This window comes from Equus przewalskii, chromosome 6, assembly GCF_037783145.1.
Source record: "Equus przewalskii isolate Varuska chromosome 6, EquPr2, whole genome shotgun sequence".
Taxonomy (NCBI): Eukaryota; Metazoa; Chordata; class Mammalia; order Perissodactyla; family Equidae; genus Equus; species Equus przewalskii.
The window spans coordinates 49,287,272-49,311,218 of NC_091836.1; the positions used below are offsets into that span (position 1 = coordinate 49,287,272).

A 23,947-nucleotide genomic window follows, 5' to 3' on the forward strand; every position below is an offset into this window, starting at 1 on the left:
GGCTGTACTGAATGGCTCCCGGAAAGACACCACCCCATTGATGGCCTTCCTGCCCCAGGGACCTCCATTAGGCCCCTGCCTCCCCGTGAGTCAATCTTGTCAACACCACTCTCAACGCCATGTTAGAGATGGGGAAACTGAGGCACCGAGCAGTTAAAGGCTTGGTGGGACTGCGACTGGAGCCCAGGCCTGAGCACCGCCTGTGCAGCCTGGCGCTGGCCCAGCCCCCGCCCCGCCCCGCCCCGCCCCGCGGCGGGCACGCCACCGTGGACCCGGCCTGCGCTGGGCCGCTTCCAGCCATGGGCCGGCAGGGGGAGGGTGACCTCTCGCCGCCGCCGCGCCCGCTCTCCGCGCCCTCCCGGAGCTGGGCCCTGGCCAGCCCCGCCCCCGCCCGCCCCCCCGCGGCGGCCCGGCTGCACCGGGCTGAGGAGGACAGCGGGGGAGACCCCGCCCCGGGGACCGGGGCACTGGGACGGGGCCGGACAGCCCCACGGGCGCGCGCACCTGCCGCCCAGGTGCAACCGCGAAACTCTCGCCTCCCGCTGCGCGGCCGGACCGCGGGCTGCCGAGGGGCGTGGCCGTGTAGGGGCGTGGCCTTCGCGGGGCGGGGCCTTGGGGGCGGGGCGAGCGCCGACGGCCCGGCAGCCGGGCGGCGGCGGGCGGAGGACGCCCGGGCGGCGGGACGCGGGGACGGCGGCGGCCGGAGCGCGCGAGGCGAGTAGGACCCGGGGCTGGTTAGGGGTTCGAGGTTCGAGTCCGGATCGGGGTTCGAGCGTGGTCCCCACCCCCCTCCCCCAGTTCGAGGCGCCACCTCGCCGGCATCTCCGAGCCTCCAACGCCACCGTCTGTGCCCAGACCTCCCCGACTTCGGGTGTCGCGGTGCCCGCGGCTCTGTCCCCTCCCCTGTTCGGACCCCGTCCCCGCTTCTCTCCCCCACCCCGCCCTCCGCGCCTCTGCCCTGCCCCTCCGCCCCAGCGCTGCCTCCCCGCTCCCCCCGCTCCGGCCTCCCCCCTGCTGTCCCCCGCGCTGTCCCCCCGCGCCCTCCTCCGCGGCCGGGCCGCGCCAGGCCCCAGCGGGCGGGAAGGCGGCCGGGCGGCCGGCAGGGCTGGGCCTCGGCCTGGCGGCTGGGCCGGCGTGGGGAGCCGCAGCTGTTTGCCATTAGCCGGGGACCCCCCCCCCCCGCAGGCCCCGCCCCCTCCCTGCACGGGGCGGGTCGTCCTCCTCGTCCCCGTCTTTGGGGCGGGAAGACCCCAGACACGTCCAGGCAGGTCTGGGAGGGGGGGTTTAGGGAGACCCCGTCGGACATTCGTGTCCCGCCCTGACCCCGCGAGCCTTCCGCCTGTCCCCTCTTGGAGTGTCCTGGCTCCCTTTCTCTCCATCTCTCTCTGTCCTGTGGCCCCCTCCCCGTCCCCCAGAGGTCCCCTAGAGGGACAGGGGCCTCAGCCGCAGACATCCCCCCGCACACTCCCCTCCCCGGCTCAATCTGCTTTCTCCACCTGGAGTCCACCTGCCCACCCGGAGGGCACTCCGACAGCTGGAGACCCTCAGACCTCAGTCTTTCTGTCTGGGAAATGGGCAGAGGGTTGTGCCGTGGGGGTGGGGGTGGCTGGGCCGGCAGATTCTCCCGCCTGCGGGGCTTACGTTCAAATCCAGGCCCAGCCACCTCCTCCTCCAGGGACCCCGGGAAGTCAGCGCGCATTTCTGTGCCTCCAGATCCCCATCTGTAAAACAGGGTGGTAGCTCGCCGCCTGGTGGGGTTGTCCTGGTGATTATTATAGTCGTTACTGTCATTCGCCCCACCCGTGTCCCTCCAGGGGCCCCCACAGGCTGTTCCAGTCCTGCTCCCTGCCTCCAGTCTCTCTCAGGTCCCCCGTGAATATTTTTTATCACGTCTCCGTTGTGGAGGAGTGAGCCTCCAAGCAGGTGGGAAACCAAAATCCCGATCATCGGGGACCGTGTGTTCCAGGCGTTGAAAGACAGAGAAGTGAGGACAGAGTCGTGGAGGGACGGGGAGAGAGACGTGGAGAGAGGTGCAGAGACAGAGACGTGGAGAGACGCAGAGAGACGTGGAGAGAGATTGAGCGGGAAACACGAGGACAGAGTGAGAGACGAGGACAGCCCGGCTGCCCCTGGAGCCCCCGCCCCGCCTTCATGCCCAGCAGGTGGCCCGCCTGGCCCATCCTCCCAGGTACCCGCTGCCCTGCACCGGCAGTCTGGAAGGGGTCCTCCCATGGTGGGATGGGCTGGGGCCTCTGCAGCAGGGTGTCTCAAGGTCAGACAGCAGAAAGGACTGGCGCAGCTCAGGCAGAGTGCTGGGGACAAAGTTCTGGCCCGACTCCAGGGCTGGGGTGGGGGGCGTAGTGAGAGGCCCTGATTGCCCCTCCCCTTTGCAGCCCCCAGGCGCCCCCTCTTACTTCCTCCCCCACCCCCACGACTTCCCGGGCCACCGCCTGCCTTCTATCTCTGCTGTGCCCCTGAGCCGGACGCGTCCTGGGGGGGCAGGAAGTTCTCGTGCAGCCCAGCAGCGAAACTGTTTATTTTTAGAGAAAATTGTTTCCATAAAGGGGAAAAGGCTTTGCTCCTCCCTGCCTCCCCCCAACTTTCCCTACCCCCCCCCACCCTGCCTGGCCTGCCCCGGCTCTGTTTTGGGGTCCCCTACCCTGAGCTCTATCTCTCTTTGTGACCCTGGGTCTCTGTCGTCTCTGTCCCCCCCCCATTAGGACCCAGCCCCCTGCCCACCTCAGCCCCCATCTGTCCTCGGAGCCCGCTCATGGCTGGGGCTGAGCGGAGGGGGTCCAGGAAGGGTGGGGCCTGTCAGGTTTGGGGCCCCCCGGCCCAGGGCCTTGTGGAGGCGGGGCTGTGGGAACAGCTGGAGCCTGTCCAGGGGCTGGACAGATGTGCAGGCGGGCCCTGAGGTTGGGTTTCTTTGTTCCAGGCCGCGGGGCCCCCCCATCCCTTTCCACAGTCAGGCTGGGGGTGTGCCTCTGCGAGGGTCCGGGACTCGGGGCGGGAGGGGTTCGGGAGGGGGACAGCTGGGGAGGGGGTGGCCACGTCCCCTCCCATCCCCCTGCAGACTCCTTCTGACTCCCCGCTTGTTGCCCCTCTCCCCAGGTAAGCTGCAGCCCGTGCTGCAGGCAGTCTGACTCAGTCCCCAAGGTGACTCTTGAGGAGTGGCTGCACCCCGGAGGATGGCTCAGGTCCTGCACGTGCCAGCCCCCTTCCCAGGTCAGCAGTCTGGTGGGGATGAGGGCCCTGCGTGCAGTTAGGGGTGGGGGGGGACATGGCTCTGTCCTGGAGGCCGGAGGAGGGACACAGCCCTGCTCTGTGTGGCCTGGGGGAGGGGAGAGGGCTCTGCCCTGGGGTCTGGGGAGTTGGGGAGGGCTCCGGCCCTACCTGAGGATGGGACACCTGTGCTGAGGGCCTAAATGGGGACCACCTGGCTCTGCCCTGGGGGGTCTGATCCGGGAGACAGTCTTTCAGGGAAAGGGGTAGAGCTGAGCGGGGAGACAGGGCCCTATCTGGGGGCGCTGGGAGGGTAGGCACAGCCCTGCCCTCGGGGGTTCTGAGGGGGTGACAGGGCCTTGCCCTGGGTGGGGGACACAGCTGAGTGCCTGAGCGCCCAGTGGGCTCATTAACTTGGAGTCTCCCAGGGCATCCCTCTTGGCCCCAGGAGGGGACAGCAGCGTTCAGAGGCCCCGCATTTCCCCCCACCCCAGGGACCCCCGGCCCAGCCTCCCCGCCCGCCTTCCCTCCCAAGGAGCCCGACCACCCCCCCTACTCGGTGGAGACGCCTTACGGCTACCGCCTGGACCTGGACTTTCTCAAGTACGTGGATGACATCGAGAAGGGCCACACGCTGCGCCGGGTGGCCGTGCAGCGCCGGCCCCGCCTCGGCTCGCTGCCCCGCGGCCCTGGCTCCTGGTGGACGTCCACCGAGTCCCTGTGCTCCAACGCCAGCGGGGACAGCCGCCACTCGGCCTACTCCTACTGCGGCCGCGGCTTCTACCCGCAGTACGGCGCCCTGGAGACGCGCGCCGGCTTCAACCCGCGCGTGGAGCGCACGCTGCTGGATGCGCGGCGCCGCCTCGAGGACCAGGCGGCCGCGCCCCCCGGCCTCGGCTCCCTGACGCCCAGCGCGGCCGGCTCGACGAGCTCGCTGGTGGGCGTGGGGCTGCCCCCGCCGACGCCGCGGAGCTCGGGACTGTCCACGCCGGTGCCCCCCAGCGCCGGGCACCTGGCGCACGTGCGTGAGCAGATGGCAGGCGCGCTGCGCAAGCTGCGGCAGCTGGAGGAGCAGGTGAAGCTGATCCCCGTGCTCCAGGTGAAGCTGTCGGTGCTGCAGGAGGAGAAGCGACAGCTCACCGTGCAGCTCAAGAGCCAGAAGTTCCTGGGCCACCCCGCGGGGGCCCGGGGCCGCGGAGAGCTCTGCCTGGACCTCCCCGAGGCCCCCGAGGACCCAGGGGCGCTGGAGATGCGGAGCGTGGGCACCTGGGTCCGCGAACGGGACTTGGGCATGCCCGACGGGGAGGCGGCCCTCGCCGCCAAGGTCGCCGTGCTGGAGACCCAGCTCAAGAAGGCGCTCCAGGAGCTGCAGGCCGCGCAGGCCCGGCAGGCCGAACCCCCGCCCCAGGCCTGGCCACCGCCGGACAGCCCCGTGCGCGTGGACACCGTCCGGGTGGTGGAGGGGCCACGGGAGGTGGAGGTGGCGGCCAGCACGGCCGCCGGGGCCCCCGCGCAGCGGGCCCAGCGTCTGGAGCCCTACGGGGCAGGGCTGCGGGCCTTGGCGACGCCTGGAGGGGCCGAGAGTCCCCCCGTGTTCCGTAGCCACGAGGTGGTGGAGACCACGTTCCCAGCGCCCGCTGCGGCCCCCGGCAACGTCCACGTGGTGAAGAAGATCAGCATCACGGAGCGCAGTGGGCCGGCAGGTGAGCCCCAGCGGGCAGGGGAGGACGCGGAGGGTCCCTCCTCCTTCCTCTGAACGCCAGGGTCCAGCCCCGGCCCTGGCCTTCCACCAGGCCGACCACTCGGGCCCTCAGAGCCTCTGTCTCTTTCTCTGCATGCCGCCATCTCAATGCTGTAGGGACCATATGGAGAAATTGGATGTCTAAGTGTGTCTCCTCATGTCTAGCGCATTGTGGGTGGCCAGAAAACAGAAGGTTTTTGGGGGAGGGGTCTCAAGGCTGTTGGTTTGCTGGGCAAAAACCCCTCGCTGTTTATTAACTAAGTGGCAGGAACAATCTCAGACCAGTTTAAGCAGTGAAAAGGAAATGTATTGTTTCTGTAACTTAGCAACAGCTTCAGGCATAGCTAGATCCAGGTGCTCGAATATCGGGACTCTTTAACTCTCTCTTTCTCCTTCTCTGCACCCTGGAGGCTTCTCCCTCAGGCAGGCAAAGGTGGCCCCACTACTCCAGGCATCTGTTTTTGAAGCTCAGTAGAAAGAGAGCCCCTCAGTCTAAATAGCACCAGTAAAAATCTGAGAGGTGGCCCTCATTGGCTGGTGTGGCCATCGCTGAGCCAATCACTGTGTCCCCCACTGCCTAGCCCAGCATCCTGGGGGCAGAGGAGCCCCACCAAGTCCTGTGGCCAAGTCCTGGGGAGGAAGGGGTGCTCCCTAGAGGAAGTGCTGAGTCCTCATGCCAGGAAAGGGGATGTGGAGTGTACAGAATGGCAGCTGCCCCACCACGACCGCCTGATGCCCCTGGAGAAGCTACCAGAATGATTCATAATAATGATGACAGCTGTACTTTATCGAACACCAGCCTGGTACTGGGAGCTATGCCAAGTGTTTCACCCACGGAGGACCTCGAGGGGGTGGGCTGTGCAGCCAGGCGACCTGGGTTCAAAGTCCACTTCTTGCTGTGTTACCCTGGGTGAGTGACTTCACCTCTCTGGGCTGCAGCTTTGTATCTGTGAAGTGACATAATAATAGCCCCACGTCTAGGACTCTTGTGACTTAGCGCTCGCAGTAAGCGCTCCATCAGTGCCCGTTGCTGCTCCTGCTGATAATTTTCGGGTCAACTCTGTTGATAGCCGGGGAAACTGAGGCTCAGGGAGAAGTCACACAGCCAGGAGGGGGCTGAGCTGGGATCTGGACCCGGGTCAGCCTGAGCTGCAGGAGGCTTCATCCAGCCTCGAATGTTAGGTGCCAGGAGCCCCCCAGAGGGACCAGAGGGCACAAGCTGGAGGGCGGGCCCAGCTGTGTTTTTGCTTCCCCATGTTCCTGGACAGCTGCGGACACCGCCCCTCCGCTCCGTGTCCATCCAAACACCCCGCCCTGGGACTCTGGCCCCCAGCCAGGCGCCCCGCCCAGCAGCCTCCATTCCAGATGTGCCTCCCGGGGCGGCCAGGGGCCTCCTGCCTGCGGGATGCACGGCCGTAGCCATGTCCCCACCTTTGCAAGCCGCTGCCGCTGAAAGTTCTTCCTCGTCTCTCGCTTACCTCCTGCACGCTGTGGCCGACCCCGTCTCTGCCTGCTTGAGCAGAACTGGAGTGTGTGCCTTCATTCCAGCACCTTCTCGTTCCACGGAGGTTTGTCAAGTGCCTGCTATTTGCCAGACTCTTCTAGGCCCTGGGGGCAGAGCGGTGAATGAGGCAGACAAAATCCCTGCAATAAATAAGTGAAGAAATGGCCTTTCAGAGAATACGCGTTGGTGACAAACAAGGGCATGGGGTGGTTGGTGATTGGATGGGGTCGGGGCTTGGGTTAAAATTCTGGTTCCCTGCTCTCTGGCTGTGTGTCCTTGAGCAAGTTAGTTAACCTCTATGTGCCTCGTTTGCAAACCGGGGGTCCCGACAGCTGGATGTCACCAGATTCACATGAGGCTTCAATGCGTCAGGTCATGTCAAGGGTTCCACGTGGCACCAGCCATGCAGTGGGTACCCAGCGGTTAGCTCTTGGCTCTCTGGCCAAGATGTGACGGGAAGCAAGCAGCCAGGTGGCCAAGAGGTGGGAAGGAGACTGTGCCTCCCAGAGGGGGGCACAGCAGGAGCAAAGGCCCTGGGGTGAGGAGGGGCTTGGTGCATCCAAGGTGTGGAACAATCTGGAAAAGCATGAGGCCGGACAAGCGAGGTCTAGGGAGGCTGGGCATTAGGAGTGGGTCCCGCCAGGCTTGTAGACTGGGGAGGAGTCATATGGGAAAGGAAATGGATGATATGAGGACTTGACAAGTGTTGGGACCATGTGTTCCCTCAGCTGGGTCAGCTCCATGTGTGGGTCAGGGAGGCCTCCCTGGAGGAGGCGGCAAGGAGGAACCCAACTTCTCTGCCATCTAGAATTCTCTCACTGCAGCCAAAGCCTTCTGTTCCGGCTGCCAAAGTTGGGTGGGGCCACTAGAGGACCAGAGACCCCACCAAGGCCCGTACCCCACCTGGCCAAGGCACCGCAGAAAGATGAATGGGCGCGGGGCGGCTGGGCGCGTGCATCCGTACGATTCCTCCAGGCCTTTGACATTCCCTCTGCTCTTGCTCGAGGCATATTCCTGTGAGCGCAATTGATATTCTTCGTGGAAGGTTTGGGGAGGTGGAAGGATCTAGAACAACAGATAACCTGCCCTAGAGCCCAGCACCGCCCGCACGCAGCTGCCGTCCACACTTGTGCTTCTTTCCTTCTGAAATGTTGAAACGCATCACGTGTAGTTTCCAAGGCCCGCGACACAGAGCTGCAGGAATTTGTTCTTGGGCTTTGTTTTAGTTTTAAAAGGATTTCAGCAGCTCTTGCTCTGGGCCAGGGCGTTATTTGGCGCCCCTTTCATAGTTTAGTTCATTTAAATTCCTGTGAGGTGGGGGGTGTTTCTATGCCCATTTTACAAATGAGGAAACTGAGGCACGGGGAGGTTAAGGGGTTCGCTCCTGGTTTCCGAAGCCGGGACTTAAACTCTTTGATTTCTTGGCTTTCACAACATCCCAGCGGCATTTCTTGATGTTCTTAAAAGCTCTTGGGACGTGCTGTTTGCCTTTTAACCGCCATGTCACTCCTGACTGTCCGAGGTGCCACGCAGGCATCCTTCCTCGGGAGTCCCTCGTGTCCTCCGGTCTGTTTTCTCAGGACAGGTTTCTGGAAGGGTATTTTTTGTAGGATGGTGATGTCTGTCACCAAATGGCTTTGCAGTCGCCCTGTGGGCTCGACTCCCTCCCCGCAGTGGGTGGCTGAGTGATGGAATTTTTTTTTTTTTTGAGGAAGATTAGCCCTGAGCTAACATCTGCTGCCAATCCTCCTGTTTTTGCTGAGGAAGACTGGCCCTGAGCTAACATCCATGCCCATCTTCCTCTACTTTGTATGTGGGATGCCTACCCCAGCATAGTGTGCCAAGCGATGCCATGTCCGCACCCAGGATCCGAACCAGTGAACCCCGGGCCCCCGAAACGGAACATGCACACTTAACCGCTGTGCCACTGGGCCAGCCCAGTGATTGGAATTTTTTGAAACTTCTTTTGGACTTAAGGAGCCCAAACCTGAGTTAATCTAATTCTTCACTGATCTGTGCATGAAGGTCTTCACCTTCAGTGCTGAGGGCCGGTAAATATTTTAGGTTTGCAAGCTGGACGATTTTGTTGCAATGACTCCATTCCGCTCAGGTTTGTTCTTTCCAGCTTTATTGGGATATACCTAACGCACAAAAATTGCACATTTTTAACGTATATCTTTTGATGAGTTCGGTGGCTCAGTTCTGCCTTTATAGCCTGAAAGCAGACATAAACGATATATAAATGAATGAACGTGTCTGTGTGCCAATAAGACTTTGTGTCCACGCTGGGATTTCAAATTCATGTGATTTTCATGTGTCTCAAACGGAATCCTCCCTTTAATTTTTTTCCCCAACCATTTAAAAACATAACAACTGTGCCCACGGGCTGTCGTTTGCCAGCCTCTGCTCTATGCCATTCACACCCTCCCATCTCATTTAATATCATTCCTTGCAATCCACCTTCCAGAAGCTTCTTTAGATATTTGAGTGTCCTTGAAAAATATGCCTGGTGTGTGTTTAATTTCCTAAAATGGTATTGTGCTTTAGAAAGAAAAAAAAATCTCCTTCTGTTCCGTATTTTTTCCTCTCTACACACTATTTTTGAACTTCTCACCCTGACGTTCATAAATCTGGTTTGTCACTTTTAATGACCGTGTAGATTTCTGCCCTAGGTATGCGCTGCCCTTTTCTCATCTGATCCCCCCTTGGTGGGCACCTGGGTTACTTCCAGCTCCTGGTGGCTGTGAACTGTGCTGGAGCCACCCTCCTGTGTCCCCTTCTGAGGGACTACTGGCTCACAGGGAATGCACAACTTTGCTCCAAATTTTGACTGATCCTCTCCAGAAAAGTTCCCCGTGTCCACACTCCCACCAGCCACACTTGGGTCCGAGGTGTCCATTTCCCCACCCCACCCCACCCCCGACATATAGCTTATGTATCCTTCTGATTTTGTGTCCATCTGACACTGGGGCAAAGTGGTGTCTCCTTGTTGTTTTAATTTACATTCTTTGATTTCTGGTGAGGTTCATCCTCATATGTATTTAATAAGATCCCTTTCTGGGTCCCTTATTCGTAGCCTTCGTCCATTTTTCTTTGGGCAGAAGTTTCTGGCACATTCTAGAATAGCCACAGCCAGCCCGCTGCCAATTTTTATACAGCCCACAAGCTAAGAATGTTTTTTGTGTTTTTAAGTGGTTGAACGATATGAAAAGAAGAATAACATTGTGTGACATGAGCAAAATTATATGAAATTCAAACTTCTTAGGGCGCAGCCACGCCCCTTCATTTACATACCGCTGACGGCTGCTTTTCCACTCTTGGCGACTGAGACCTTTGGGCCCACGGAGCCAGAAATATTTACTATCTGGCCCTTTACAGAAAAAGTTTGTGACTCCTGTTCTAGAAGATAATCAATCCTTTACTCATGCTTGGTGTTGGAAATACAGCCATGTGCCACGGAACGATGTTTCTGCCAACGAGGGACCGCGTATGTGAAGGTGGTGCCACGAGATTAGTACTGTGTGGCCTGGGCGTGGAGTCGGCTGGCCCGTCTGGGTCTGTGTGTGTGCACGCCATGAGGGTCACACAACGACGACATCGCCTAACGACGCTCTGCTGGCAACTGGTCCCTGTCGTTAAGCGACGCATGACTGTCTTCTCCCAGTCTGTATTCTACCAATTAACTTTGTCTATGAAATTTTCAAAAATCAAACAGAGAGGCCAGCCCAGTGGCGCAGCAGTTAAGTTTGCGCATTCCGCTTCGGTGGCCCGGGGTTCACCGGTTCAGATCCCAGGTGCAGACATGGCACCGCTTGGCAAGCCATGCTGTGGTAGGTGTCCTACATATAAAGTAGAGGAAGATGGGCATGGATGTTAGCTCAGGGCCAGTCTTCCTCAGCAAAAAAGAGGAGGATTGGCAGCAGATGTTAGCTCAGGGCTAGTCTTCCTTAAAAGAAAAAAAAAATCAAACAGAAATCTTCATGTTGGATATAGTTAAACCCATCGTATTTTCCATTTCTTTTCATTTTTAATTTTTTCCAGTTTTATGGAGATATGTGACATATAACATTGTATTTGTTTAAGATGCACAAATTATTTGATAATTGTATATATTGCAAAATGATCGCCACAAAGAGTTTAGTCAATATCCGTCATCTCACAAAGTTACAAGTTCTTTTCCTTGGGATGAGAGCTTTCAAGATCTACTCTCTTAGCAACTCTCAAACTGACAGTACACTGTTATTATTTTTTTGGTGAGGAAGATTGGCCCTGAGCTGACATCTGTTGCCAATCTTCCTCTTTTTTTTTTTTCTCCCCAAAGCCCCAGTACATAGTTGTATATCCTAGTTGTAAGTCCTTCCAGTTCTTCTGTGTGGGACACCGCCACAGCATGGCCTGATGAGTGACGTGTAGGTCTGCACCCAGGATCCGAACCTGTGAACCCCAGGCCACTGGAGTGGAGCGTGCGAACTTAACCGCTCAGCCATGGGGCCAGCCCCCTACAGTGCAATATTATTAACTGTAGTCCCCATGCTGGATGTTACGTCCCCAGGACTTTGTGTTATAGCTAGAAGTCTGTACCCTTTGACCCCCTTCACCGGTTTCCCCACCTCCCACCTCTGGCGACCACCAGCCTGTTCTCTGAATCTTAGAGTTCTGTTTTTTCAGATTCCACATGTAAGCGAGATCATACAGTATTTTTCATATATGGTTTGTGCTTCGAGGAATTTTTAAAGGCCTCTTTCCCCTTCCTGAGGCCCCCCATATTCGGCTCTCTTTTCTTCCTGTAGCTTCGCGGTTGTAGCTTCCTATTGATCCCTCACTTATTTTTGGTGTGAGGTGTGAGGTAGGGGTCCGACTTGAGTTTTCTTGGGTAGAGTAGCTGCTTTTCCCAACCTCACACCAGAGAGCCCGCCTTTTCCCACTGACTTGTGGAAACCCTCTCTCCCCGGGGTCCCCGTAGCCTGTGCTGGGCTCTCTCCCTCCTTCCTTCGGCCATGTCTTCTGGCAACAATGCCCGCTGTTTGCATTTGTCGTGGCTTCTGAATATGTTGTCTTCTCTCGTAGGCTGGGCTCCCCATCTCTGCCCTTTTTTGTAGAACTGTCTTAGCTGCTCATGGGCTTGAGTTCTTCTGTACAAATTTTGGTATCGGTTCACCCCGTCCTCCAGTGGAATAACAATAACAAACGCTATCGGTTTTATTATTGTTGGTGTTATTTTAGCATCGCAGTGTCCGACCTTGACCTCCTCGCTGGAAACAGCCTCCGAGCTTTGGAGGCCGGGCCTGCTTTCCCTTTGGGGCGGAATGGTCCCTGTGCTGCTCTTCCTTTTTTTTTTTTTTAAATTATTTTTGTAATTATAATTTTTAAAATACATATAACATAAAATTGATCATCTTAACCATTTTTAAATGTCCAGTTCCGTGGCATTTAGCATATTCACGTGTTTGCACAGCCGTCCCCACCACCTGTCTCCAGAACTTTCTCACCTTCCCAAACTGAAGCTCTGTCCTCATGAAACACTGACTCCCCCCCAGCCCCAGGCCCCACCCTCCTCCTTCCCGTCTCTGTGGATGTGACTCCTCTGGGACCTCCTGTGAGTGGATTGCACAGTGTGTCCTTCTGTGACCGCCTCCCTTCCCTCGGCGTCATGTTACTCCACCTAATTTCTTGATGCTGACAGGTTTTTATGTCCAAAGCCCTGAGTTTGGGGCGACACTGAGATTCCGAGCTGGCCTGTCACCTCCTGACACATCCACTGGGCCACACAGGGGTATATTGGTTGATTGCTTTGGGGCGAATTTATTGACAAGGTTTAAAAAAAAAAATCAGGAGATTCCCATAAAAAGCCGGCGTGTGCTCATGGGTCCCCACGGATGGCGCTGGAACCGGCCTGGGACTTCATGGCCAAGTGTCCCGTCCATTCCACACGCTCTGCACACACTCTCTGTTCCTCGCTGGAGCTGCGTGTGGCCCTCGGCCTTGAGGAAGTGGTCCCGTGTCTGTCAAAAACAGTCTGAACCGTTGAAGGGCAGTCAGATGAGATTAGTCTGCAGAGCCCATGACCAGTGACAGGAAGGGGACGTCCTGGGGAAGTGGTGACACGGAAGCCACACGTGGCCTGGGGGGACCCGAGTGGGTTCTGAAACTCGGCCAGCCACGCCAAGTGGCCACGCGACTTTTGTTTCGGGCTGCTGGCTGGTGATCAGGGGCTGGAGCCCCCTGCCAGCCCCGCTCCTGGGTGGGCAGTGGGTACCCTCGGGGCCCGGGACCCACACAGTCGCCTTTGTCCTCAGATCAACCTGGGTGTGTGGGGTTTTTTTTTAAATTGTGATAAAATACATATATCATGAAAGTTACCCTTGTAGCCATTTTTAAGTGTCCAGTCCAGCGGCATTCAGTGCACTCCCATTGCTGTGCAGCCACCCCACCATCCATCCCCAGCACTCTTTTATCTTCCCAAACTGAAACTCTGCTGGGGTGCGGCTGAATGTCCATTTTCCAAAAGCCCTTATTGTTTATTTTTCCTGATTTTAAAGTAACACCTGCTTCATGTTAAGTAAAGAAGAAAAAAAATGAGGCTGGATATGAAATAACATCCACAACACAAGTGCAGTTTTACAAAAAAAAAAAAAGGTTGTAATATTGTCTTATTGAAATATAGTTTAGAATTCTCTGGAATTAACAAATGTGTCTGGAGCTCTTGATGCGCAGGCCTTGTTCTCGCCCGATGCCCCAGTTACTTTCTTGAATCTGCACAACTTGCCAGGAAGAAGTAAATGTTAGCTGCCTGAGGCACAGAGAGGTTAAGTGACTTGCCTGAGGTCACACAGCTCTCTCGTGCCAGATCTGAGTCCCTACCATGAGCACCACCCTTGGCTGTAATCAAACCTAGTTTCCAGACAACACTCAGTATGATGTTGGAGGGGGGTCACAAGCCAGGATTGTGGGGTCACAGGGCCCTCCTTGTCCCTCACCGGCTGTGGGACAGGCAACAAACCGAGGTTGGAATCCGATTCTGCCACGCGCTTGCTTGCCGGGTGACCTCGGCAGCCCCCTGTGCCTCAGTTTCCTCATCTGGAATAATCCCACTTCCTCAGGGGCTGGGAAGATTTAATGTGAGAATTAGCCCTCGGAGCTCCTGGCTCCCAGGGGTGGTTCCTAATACTGTCATTGTTTGCTGTTGTCACACACCCTGAGCGCCTCTTTCCTGCGCCTCCAGGGCTCCCACAGGCCCCCGCAGAGCCGTCCTTGTCGCCCCCGGGGTCCACAGCCGCCTCCCTGGCACAGCCCGAGAAGAACTCAGGCCAGGCGCCCACCCGTGACACCACCACCAGGGAGCCCTCCAGGCAAGCGGCCTCGTGTGTGTCGGAGGGGGCCGAGGGCGCAGGTAAGCAGGGTGGCCGCCCGGAGGAACAGGGCGCTGGAGGCCCGGGCACAGGGTCTGGCTTCGGTGACACTCACGACACCACCATCCCCACAGGCGGGCCCCAGGCAGGTGTGCGGTCCATCATGAAGCGGAGAGAGGAGGCCGCAGACCCCGCGGCGCACCGCAGGAGCCTGCAGTTCGTGGGGGTCAACGGCGGGTGAGAGGACCCCCCGACACCGCATGCCCTGCCCTGCGCCCAGCTTCCCCCTCCTGTCCGTTCCGTGGGTCACTCATGCCCAGGACACTCCCAGGACCCTGGGCTGGACCCCTCCCTCGGATCATTCCTGTAACCAAAGCGCAGTTGACAGAGGAGGAAACTGAGGCACAGAGAGGCCAGGTGCCTCGCTGGAGCTCACACAGCTAGTTGCGAGTGAACCCGGGGGTAACTACTGCCCCACACGACCCCTCAGGAGGTGCTAGAGCGCCTGGTACAGGGAGGCCCAGGCACAGACATGCGGGTCCAACCCCCTGGGGTAGGAGCAGTGACAGAGGACAATCAGACAGTGGGGGCCTCCAGGAGGTTCTGCCACCCCCAGGGGTGGCCCTGAAGGAGGGGACAGGCAGGAGCGAGCAGGCGAAGAGTGGAGGGCGCAGTGCAGCATGGGAGCGGGAGGCATGGTGAGCCATGGTCAGGGTGGGGCCTTGAATGCCAGGCCCAGAAGCCTCTGTCCCGAGGTCGCCAGAAGCATGAGGGTCCTCTTTGCGGGGGGGCGCGGGTCTGCATCCAGAACACCTGTGTCACGAGCAAAGCATAGGAGGCACCAAGGGGTGAGAAGGGAAAGCCGTGTCCCCCGTCCCTGGCCGCCCCCCCCAAGCGCGATCACAGTCACAGCTGGCATTTATTGAGCACTTACGGTATACCAGATGCCGTAAGCCACATCCCTGCAGCCCTGTTATCCCCATTTATCAGAAGGGGAAACTGAGGCCCAGAGGAGTCAAGTAGTCAGAGCCCCCCGCCCCTCCCCCACTGCATCCCCGCCCACCTGCAGCGTCTCCCCTACCCCACCCGCTCCCCTCCCAGGTATGAGTCCTCCTCCGAGGACTCCAGCACGGCGGAGAACTTCTCGGACAATGAGAGCACAGAGAACGAGGCCCCAGAGCCCGAGGAGAGGGTTCCGAGTGTGGCTGAAGCCCCCCAGCTGAGGCCCGAGGAGACAGCGGGAGCCAAGAGCAGCCGGGAGGAGTGTCAGCTGTCTCGGGAGTCTCAGCACATGCCCACAGCCGAGGGGGCATCGGGAGCCAACGCGGAGGAGGAGATTCCGTCAGTTTGCTGGGTGGAAGGAATTCAGGCTGGGCTCGGGGGTGACCTCTGCCTCAGCTCCCACCGTTCCTGCCCTCTGAGGGAACCTCTATCAGTCATGCACACTTTAGTCTGAATTAGCAAACAAGCACTTTCTCCTTCTGGGCCTCTGAAGGTCTGGAAGCTTGGATAAAGGGCCTGATAAGGGCAATTTGGGCTGTAGGGGTTAGGATTTAGGGGGTGGGCAAAGTTTGTCCTAAGCCACTCACCTTCTTTAGGACATTTGCCCCACCTGCCCATCCTGTTTATGTCTCTTTTTGTTCCCTGCTGAAAAATCTGCTCTGGGGAAAAGATTTTCCATCTGCCACTGGCCGCTTGGAATAAGCTTTGGGCCGTGCGTCCACTTTGTCTCAGGGTCTGTGTATTCCCCGTGTCTAGCCCCTGGGGTGCAATGTAAAATCGTGGCCCTGGTGGGCACCCAGGAGCCTGAGTTGGGTGCTCCCAAGATGAACTGCCCCCTCGTCTGTCCCTGGCAGGATGGAGCTCAGTCCTGACCTCATCTCCGCCTGCCTGGCCCTGGAAAAGTACCTGGACAACCCCAATGCCCTCACAGAGCGCGAGCTGGTACGTGGGGCCCCTCCTGCCCTCCACCCCACCCCGCTCCACTCGTCCACAGTGTCACCCCAGGATCCAAGCCGGGAGTTTGTGGGGTGCTCAAGTCCCGGGCCTGGGGCGGGGCCAGGAGGTGGGAGAGGGTGCCCCGTGTGGCCTTGGCTCCTGTTCCTTTTGGGGGGCTCGAGGGAAGGGGCTGCTGTTGTGCGGGTCACTTCTGGGATGGAGATGCTCGTGGCGCGGGTCACTTCCGGGATGGGGATGCCCGCGCCTGTCCCTGGGGGGGAGGGGGCAGTCCCTGGGATCGAGGGGTCCACACGCTCCTGCGGAGTCCCCGCTGGGGTGGGGATGCCCCACCTTTGACTCGTCTGGGGCGGGGCCGTCTGTCCCCACGCTCCCCGCCCGGGCTCTGTCGCCGCCCTCACGCCCTGTCCCCGCCGCCCGCGCGCAGAAGGTGGCCTACACCACCGTGCTGCAGGAGTGGCTGCGCCTGGCCTGCCGCAGCGACGCGCACCCCGAGCTCGTGCGGCGCCACCTGGTCACCTTCCGGGCCATGTCGGCGCGGCTGCTGGACTACGTGGTCAACATCGCCGACAGCAACGGCAACACCGCGCTGCACTACTCCGTGTCGCACGCCAACTTCCCCGTGGTGCGCCAGCTGCTCGACAGCGGTGAGCGCCGGCAGGCGCGGGGGCGCCGGCCCCAGGCTTGTGGTCCATGGGGGCGGCGCTGATCTCCCAGCCTGATGGGGGAGACCCTGCCCTCCCAGTCCAATGGGGGAGATGCTGCCCTCCCAGTTCTGATGGGGGTGACGCTGATCTCCCAATCTGATGGGGGAGACGCTGCCCTCCCAGTCTGATGGGGGAGACGCTGATCTCCCAGTCTGATGGGGGAGATGCCGCCCTCCTATGTGGGGAGGGAGATAGCGCCCTATCTGTGGCCGCAGTGTGCTGAAAACGGTAGGCATGGTATTCTAGAAAACACAGGGACCTTCCGCCACCCTCGCATATACCGTGTATAAAGAAGGCCGCACCTCTGGAGCTCTAGTCTGAGAGAGGGGTGTGCCTCCAGTCTGGGATGTGGAGAGAAGACGTGGTCCTCAACTGGGCAGGCAGACTTGCCCCTCCTCAGTCTGATGGGGAAGACAGCCTCCCAGTCTGATGGGGGAGGCAGAGCCCACAATCTGATGGAGGAGACACAGGCCGATCTGAAGGGTGATTGGCTTTTGCAGGTTAACAGGGGAGACAGCTCCCGCTCTCAGCCCTAAATGTGGGTGCCAGTGTCGGGGGCCCCAGTCTGATGGAGGAGGCACAGCGTCCACTTTTAGGAGCCCCTTGTCTAACAGGGTGGCACAATGGACATGGAGATCCCTGGGACAGAAGAGGTTGAAAAGGGAGAAATTAGGTCGCAGCAAGACTGATGGAGGAGACATGAGCCCCAGCACTCCTTTTGAGGGTGGGACAAGCTTCCAGTCTGATGGCAGGATGTGGCCTGGTCCTCGGGGCCCTCCGGCAGCCTGAGGTGGCCCAGCCAGCAGTGGGGTGAGGGCTCATGTGCTCCCGGCCCCCCAGGTGTCTGCCAGGTGGACAAGCAGAACCGAGCCGGCTACAGCCCCGTCATGCTCACCGCGCTGGCCACCCTGAAGACCCAGGATGACATCGAGACGGTCCTGCAGCTCTTCCGGCTCGGCAACGTCAACGCCAAGGCCAGCCAGGTGCGGGCCCTCCCCCTCGTGCGCCATGCCCCAAACCAGACCTCGTTCCAGGCCCGGGGGAGAGTCCCCCCTCCCCGGATGGGGAAACTGAGGCTCAGAGAAGCAGAGTCACTGCCCCAATGTCACAGTAGAGAAACGGGGACATGAACCCAGGGAGTGGCTCCAGGCCCCGTCCTTTTTTTTTTTTTTTTTTTTTGAGGAAGATTGGCCCTGAGCTAACATCTGCTGCCATTCCTCCTCTTTTTTTTTGCTGAGGAAGACTGGCCCTGAGCTAACATCCATGTCCATCTTCCTTTACTTTATACGTGGGAAGCCCACCACAGCATGGCGTGCCAAGCAGTGCCATGTCCACACCTGGGATCCAAACCGGCAAACCCTGGACCACCAAAGTGGAACGTGTGCACTTAACCACTGCGCCACCAGGCCGGCCCCTCCAGGCCCCGTTCTTGATGACCCACCTGCCAGGCTGCCTCTGAGGCGGGACCTTCTGGTGGCCAGAGGCCAGGGGTGTGGGATGACACAGGCCTCCGCCTTTCTTAATCTTGTCCCACATCCTCTTGGTGACTCACCAAGCAGCAGCTGGACGCTGGGGCTCCGAGGCGGACAAGCAGGCACCGTCCCCACCCTCCCGAAGCTCCGGCAGCTGCCAGCATCCCCGGCGGCACGGAGGGTCGGAGCGGGTTTGGACGGGGGGCTGTGGGACGCCAGCAGGGCAGTGAGAGGGCAGTGGCAGCCACTCCCGGGTTGGGAATCTCCCATCGCCTGCAGTGAGGAGCGGAGCTGGGGGACTGTGGAGGCGACCAGAGTGTGGATGGCTGTCTGGCCATAGGGGCAGCCGGGACTCCATGGGGACAGCAAGGGGGGTGGGATTTCCAACAGCCTCAACCAGTGAAAGAGAGAAGCAGGGCGCCGTGGTGGCGTCACAGGAGCAGACCCTGCTCACTTTTTTGTTCATTTCATTTTTCTTTAACAAAAATTGGCGGGCCTGCCCGGTGGCATAGTGGTTAAGTTTGCTCTCCGCTTCGGAGGCCCAGGGTTCGTGGGTTCGGATCCCAGGTGTGGACCTACACACTGCTCATCAAGCCATGCTGTGGCAGCATCACACATAAAATAGAGGAAGATGGGCACAGATGTTAGCTCAGCGACAGTCTTCCTCACCAAAAAAAAAAAAATTTTTAGTGGTTTCTATTTTTTTAATTGAGGTGAAATTCACATGAGATTAACCCTTTTAAAGCATACAGTTCAGTGGCGTTTAGGACATTCGCAATCTCATGCAACCACCACTTTTACCTACTTCCAGAACATTCCCATCATCCCAAAAGGAAACCCTGCGCCCGTTAGCGGTCACTCCCCATTCTCTCCCCCCACCGCCACCCGGTGCCTGGCAGCCACCAGGCTGCTTTCTGTCTGCACGGGTTTGCCTATTCTGGACATTTTGTATAAACGGAATGGTATATGTGGGTTTCTGTGTCTGGCTTCCGTCACCGAGCATCGTGTTTGCAAAGTTCATCCGTGCTGCATTTCTTTTTAAGGCTGAATAATCTCCTGTGCTGTACGTATACCGGATTTGTTTATCCATCCATTCACCGATAAACGTGGATTTAATTTTTAGGAGCTTTAACTGACGTACAGAAAAACATGCACATCTTAGCTCCATAAATTTTTACCTGTTTACCTCTGTGAGTGAGAACCTGCTTTAATTGGGCGTGGGGCGCACCTCCCCGAGGAGGGGACATTTAAGCTGAGACCCGAGGGATGAGAAGGAGACAGCAGGAGGAGGGACCAGGAAGTGCAAAGGCCCGGTGGTAGGCAGGATTGGGATACAGAAGGAGGCCAGCCAGTGGGGGTGTGTTAGCATCAGAGGACTTGGGAGCCATGGAAGGTTCCGGAGCAGGGATGCCATGCTTCAGGGCCTGCACGGTCCATAAGCCTGTCCCTTGCTCTGCCCAGGCGGGGCAGACAGCCCTGATGCTGGCGGTCAGCCACGGGCGCGTGGACGTGGTCAAGGCTCTGCTGGCCTGTGAGGCGGACGTCAACGTGCAGGATGACGACGGCTCCACGGCGCTCATGTGCGCCTGCGAGCAGGGCCACAAGGAGATCACTGGGCTGCTGCTGGCTGTGCCCAGCTGCGACATCGCACTCACCGACCGCGTGAGTCCCCACCTGGTGCACCCCCGGGAGGGCGGGAGTGGGTGCAGGGCATTGTCATAGCAATGGATGCCTTCCAGGACGGGAGCACGGCTCTGACGGTGGCCCTGGACGCGGGGCACAGCGAAATCGCGTCCATGCTCTACTCCCGCATGAACATCAAGTGCTCGGTGAGTCTCCATCCGGCAGGGCGGAAGGCGGGGGGTCTGGGGGTGGCCAGAGGTTATGAAGAGCTGATGGCATGTGGCGCCCATGCCGAGGACTTTACCGGCGTACCAGCCTCCACGTGTGGACCCTTTGTGCTGCCCCATGAGGAAATGAGGCTGCACGGTCATGGTCGGCATAACAGTATTCAAACCCGGATCTGTCTGGTTCCGAATGCAAACTCTTTTTTGTTGTTGTTGAGGAAGATTGTCCCTGAGCTAACATCTGTGCCCATCTTCCTCTATTTTGTATGTGGGATACGGCCACAGCATGGTGTGATGAGTGGTGCTGGGTCCACACCTGGGATCTGAACCTGTGAACCCCAGGCTGCCAAAGCAGAGTGTGCAAACTTAACCACTATGCTATCAGGCTGGCCCCTAAATGCACGTTCTTAACCGCCATTTGCTCATTTGAGAAATCTTTACGGAGCATCCGCTGTGTGTTTGGCGTTGTTCTAGGCTCTGCCATCACAGCACCAAACAAAACAAAAAGGTTTCTGTCCTCAGAGAGCAGAATTCTAGTCAGAGAGACCTAAGCAAATCAGCGAATCCTAGGCAGGTGATGGTACGTGCTGGGAAGAAATATAAAATGGGGTAAGAAGGACGGCGAGTGTCCAGGCAGCCATTTTAGACCTTGGCAGAGAGGTGACAGTGGAGCCAACACCTGAGGAAGGGAGGGAGCAAGAGTGTGGCTGTCCAGGCAGCAGGAACAGCCAGTGCAAAGGCCCTGAGGCAGGAGTGTGCCTGGTGTGTTTGAGGAGCGTCATGGAGCCCAGTGGGAGGAAGTGAGGGCAGGGAGGTGATGCCACAGATTGTGCAGGGCCTCGTGGGCCCCTGTGAGGACTCTGGCTTCTACTCGAAGCGTGTCAGTGTATTAAAGGCCTCGAGAAGTCTCCCCGTAAGGAAATCCCACCCAACCGCGTCTCACCCAGCATGTCTCCTATTCGACCGCAGAGATGGGGGCCGTTAAAATCACGCCTGTTGGCCACTCTTCTGGAAGCATAATGGGGACAATATTGATAGGTGCTGTGTGCTAAGTGCCTGATGGAGGAAAAGCACATCCTGTCTGATGGAGGAGACAGGGCGCTCCTCATAGGTCCCCAAAACAATACCCTTGTCTGATGGAGGAGCCTATCCCCTGTAGTCTGATGGAGCATGCTGTCCCCTCCAGTCTGATGGAGGAGGCCATCCCTTCCAGTCTGATGGGGGAGGCCGTACCTTCCAGTCTGATGGCCTGTACTAAGTGCCCCCAGACCTGGTTTCTTAAACCCTCCACAATAACCTGATTCGGTTGCATAAAGTCCTGTTATTTCCATTTCTCAGGTGAAGCTTAGACAGGTTCCCTCCCTGGTTCAAGGTCGCACATCCAGGAAGGGTGGAGGCCGCGGGGTCCGTCTGACTCCAGACCTTGGGCAGAAGCCTCACTGCCCCCTCCTCCTCACCCCCACCTTGCACTTGCCCTGGCCTCCCCAAGGCCTGTCTGGGGCTGGGTTTGAGGGCGGCATGGTGGGTGTCATCCACAGAGGCTCCCCACAAGGTCCAGAGAGAGAAGGGCGCTGAGATACGAGCCGCCAGTCTCCTGCCTGCTTCCTGAGGCTCCGAGTTTTTCCGGCTTCATTCCTGGGGTGTCAGGATCCTGGGCCTCAGCCGTGGCGCTCAGGGGATCAGCTCTGGGCCTCAGTTTCCTCAACTGGAAGATGAGGGTGATGGGGCTGGGTGATGCCCTTCTGTCTGATCTGTGGTCCTGAGGGACGAACCCCAACCCTCCATCACTCGCCACCTGGCCCACTGCCATTGCCTCTGTCCTCGTCCCCTGGCCCCCATCCTCACTGCCCTCTCCCATCTGTTTGGAGAAAAAGCCAAAGTCATCCTTGGCACAACCAAGTCCTGCACAACCACCCACTCTCCTTCCTCTCTCCTCGCTCACTCTGCTCCCGCCTCAGGGCCTTTGCACTTGCTGTGTTCTCTTCCTGGCATGCCCTGCCTCCTCGGCTGGCCCCTTGACATCGTTCAGCTCAGCCGTCACCCTCCCCGCCCACCCGCTGTCCACTTTCATCCCCTTCCAGACCTTCCCGCCCAGGAAAATCCTCTCCCGCATTCCTTTGTGTGCATCTCCTCCACAGCATCGCCTTCTTGAGGCCAAGGGACGAGGCCTCTTGTTCACTCCCGGCGGCCACAGGGCCAGCCAACAAAGCTGGCGCCTCGCAGGCCCGGGAAAGGATGCCAAAGGAGGAATTCGACTTCTCGTTTCAGTTCGCCCCGATGTCAGACGATGAAAGTCCTGCCTCTTCCTCTGCAGAAGAGTAGCCGTGAGGGGGCCTCTCCGCGGGGACCAGCCAGCCCCAGCGCCAACCGTCCGTCCCTCCTCCTCCATCTCTCGTCCCCTCCCTGGCCAGCCCCCACTGGTACCCACCAAGGCCCCATCTCAAAGGCCAGTGGGATTTTCTTCTGCTTCCCAGGGGGGCAGCCCCCACAGCGACAAGACGCCATCGTCCCGCGGGCTTTTCCCAGCACCCAGTTCAAAGCCGCCCCAGCGCCGGCGGAAGCTGCCTTCTTCCATGAAGTGGCGCCAGGGGCTGATGCTGGGGCGTGGGCTTAACCCTGAGAACCATCGACTGACAATTATGGACGGGGGAAAGGATATGGGAGTTCTGAATCATCGGGGGAGGGGAGAGTCTTATCACTTGTTGCCAGATTTGAAAGTCACTGGAATCGCCTCTATTCCTCTTAATCCTGAATGTTCCCGCGCGCGGGTTGTGTCTAGAGCGGCTTCAGGCCGCCCCCCCCGCCCCCCAGCCCCGGCTCCCACATTTAATTGTCTGTAATCGCGTCTTGTCCCTTCCCGCAGCCGCCTGCCCCGGGGGGCTGTTCTTGTGGTGTCTTCACAAAACGCATTCTGCCCTGGTCAGCCGGGGCGGGAGCTCAGCGATTTCTGCCCTCCTGCTGCCACCACCCGGGTCCCCCCATTCGGGTGGGGGGCTCAGGACCCAGCAGCCGAGAGGGGCCAGCGTTTCCCACCTGTCGGAAATTAACCAGAGAAATTAAAGGAGAAATTAACCAGAAACCGTGCCGCCCACCCCCGAGGCCCCGGCCAGGGCTCCCGTTCCTAGAAAAGCCTTCAGACGTGGATCCAGGGCAGCTGCCGAGTCCCCGGGCTGAGAAGCCTGGTGGCGGCCGTCCCTGTCCTCCCCGAGGCCTGTGCTGTTGGCAGAGCAGAGGGCGCCGCAGGCCCCACGTGTGCGTGATTAAAAGCTGGCCGTTCCCGAGGGCCCAGCGCAAACTTAAGGAGACAGGGCTTTGCCGGAAACCAAACAAGGGCCAGCTGGGTCCTTTAACCACCTCCAGGCTTCCTGGGGTTGCCTGGACCCCAGCCTGCTGGAAACGGGGCTCGCCAGACACACGCCGCCCCCCGCCCGGCCTGTCGGGTGCCCAGAAGCTGAGCGGAGTTTCTTTCCTGTTCCTTCCTTTTGTGAACCAAAAAGAAACCAGGGGTGGGTCTTGAGCTTGGACAAGTGCCTTGTGACAGGGGAGTAAGAGCCACTGGGAAGGGGGCCTCTGCCCTCTCTGGGCCGCCAGGGTGGCAGGCAGACCCCAGCAGGACGGAGCGCGTCCCCAGAGCCGCGTCCACTCAGTGAGGCGAAGTGCTGGCTTCTGTCCTGGAAAAGTGGGTTTCTCGGCTCGATGGAGGCTGGCTGTAAGAAGAGAGAGCTTGGATGGTCAAAGGAGACACCCTAGATGGTGTGTGTGTGTGTGTAACTGGAGAGAAAACCAGACCCAGGCTGAGTGACCACTGGTGTCTGACGGAAGGGAGAAGTTTTGAGAAGCGGTACAAGAGTCGTGTGCCCGGGTGTCCAGCCCCGGAGTCAGTGGGTGCGTTTCTTGGAAGCTTCTAGAAGCTTCTAGAAGGATCCCTGCATTCCCTTCCCCCTCGGGCCCACAGGGCTTGGCGTGGGAGGATCCAGGGAGGACCTGCCCCGTCCCAGTTCTCTTCTCACATGTATCCATGACCCTTGACCTCACTTTCTGACCACGGTACGTCCATAAAGACAGTATTACACTTAAATGAAGTATTCCTTTTTGTAACCGTTTTTAGAAAGTAAAGGAATTTAATAAAGCTGCCTTATGATAAGCTGA

General features: G+C 59.0%; 1 protein-coding gene across 2 annotated transcripts; it reads left to right on the forward strand.

Annotated features, from left to right (window-relative positions):
* Positions 1–580: 580 nt before the first annotated feature.
* On the forward strand, positions 581–23,947 carry KANK2 (KN motif and ankyrin repeat domains 2). 2 transcript variants are annotated; one of them, XM_070625478.1, is made up of 13 exons: positions 581–714; positions 1,967–2,188; positions 3,112–3,225; positions 3,717–4,925; positions 13,690–13,857; positions 13,951–14,053; positions 14,918–15,157; positions 15,673–15,760; positions 16,200–16,419; positions 17,320–17,462; positions 19,413–19,613; positions 19,691–19,780; positions 22,067–23,947. In XM_070625478.1, the coding sequence occupies exons 3-13, from the start codon at positions 3,189–3,191 to the stop codon at positions 22,118–22,120; spliced, it is 2,553 nt and encodes an 850-aa protein (XP_070481579.1). In that variant the 5' UTR covers positions 581–714; positions 1,967–2,188; positions 3,112–3,188; the 3' UTR covers positions 22,121–23,947. The 2 variants fall into 2 exon arrangements, with proteins under 2 accessions (XP_070481579.1, XP_070481580.1); XM_070625479.1 differs by lacking the exon at positions 1,967–2,188 and having other exon boundaries at positions 612–714.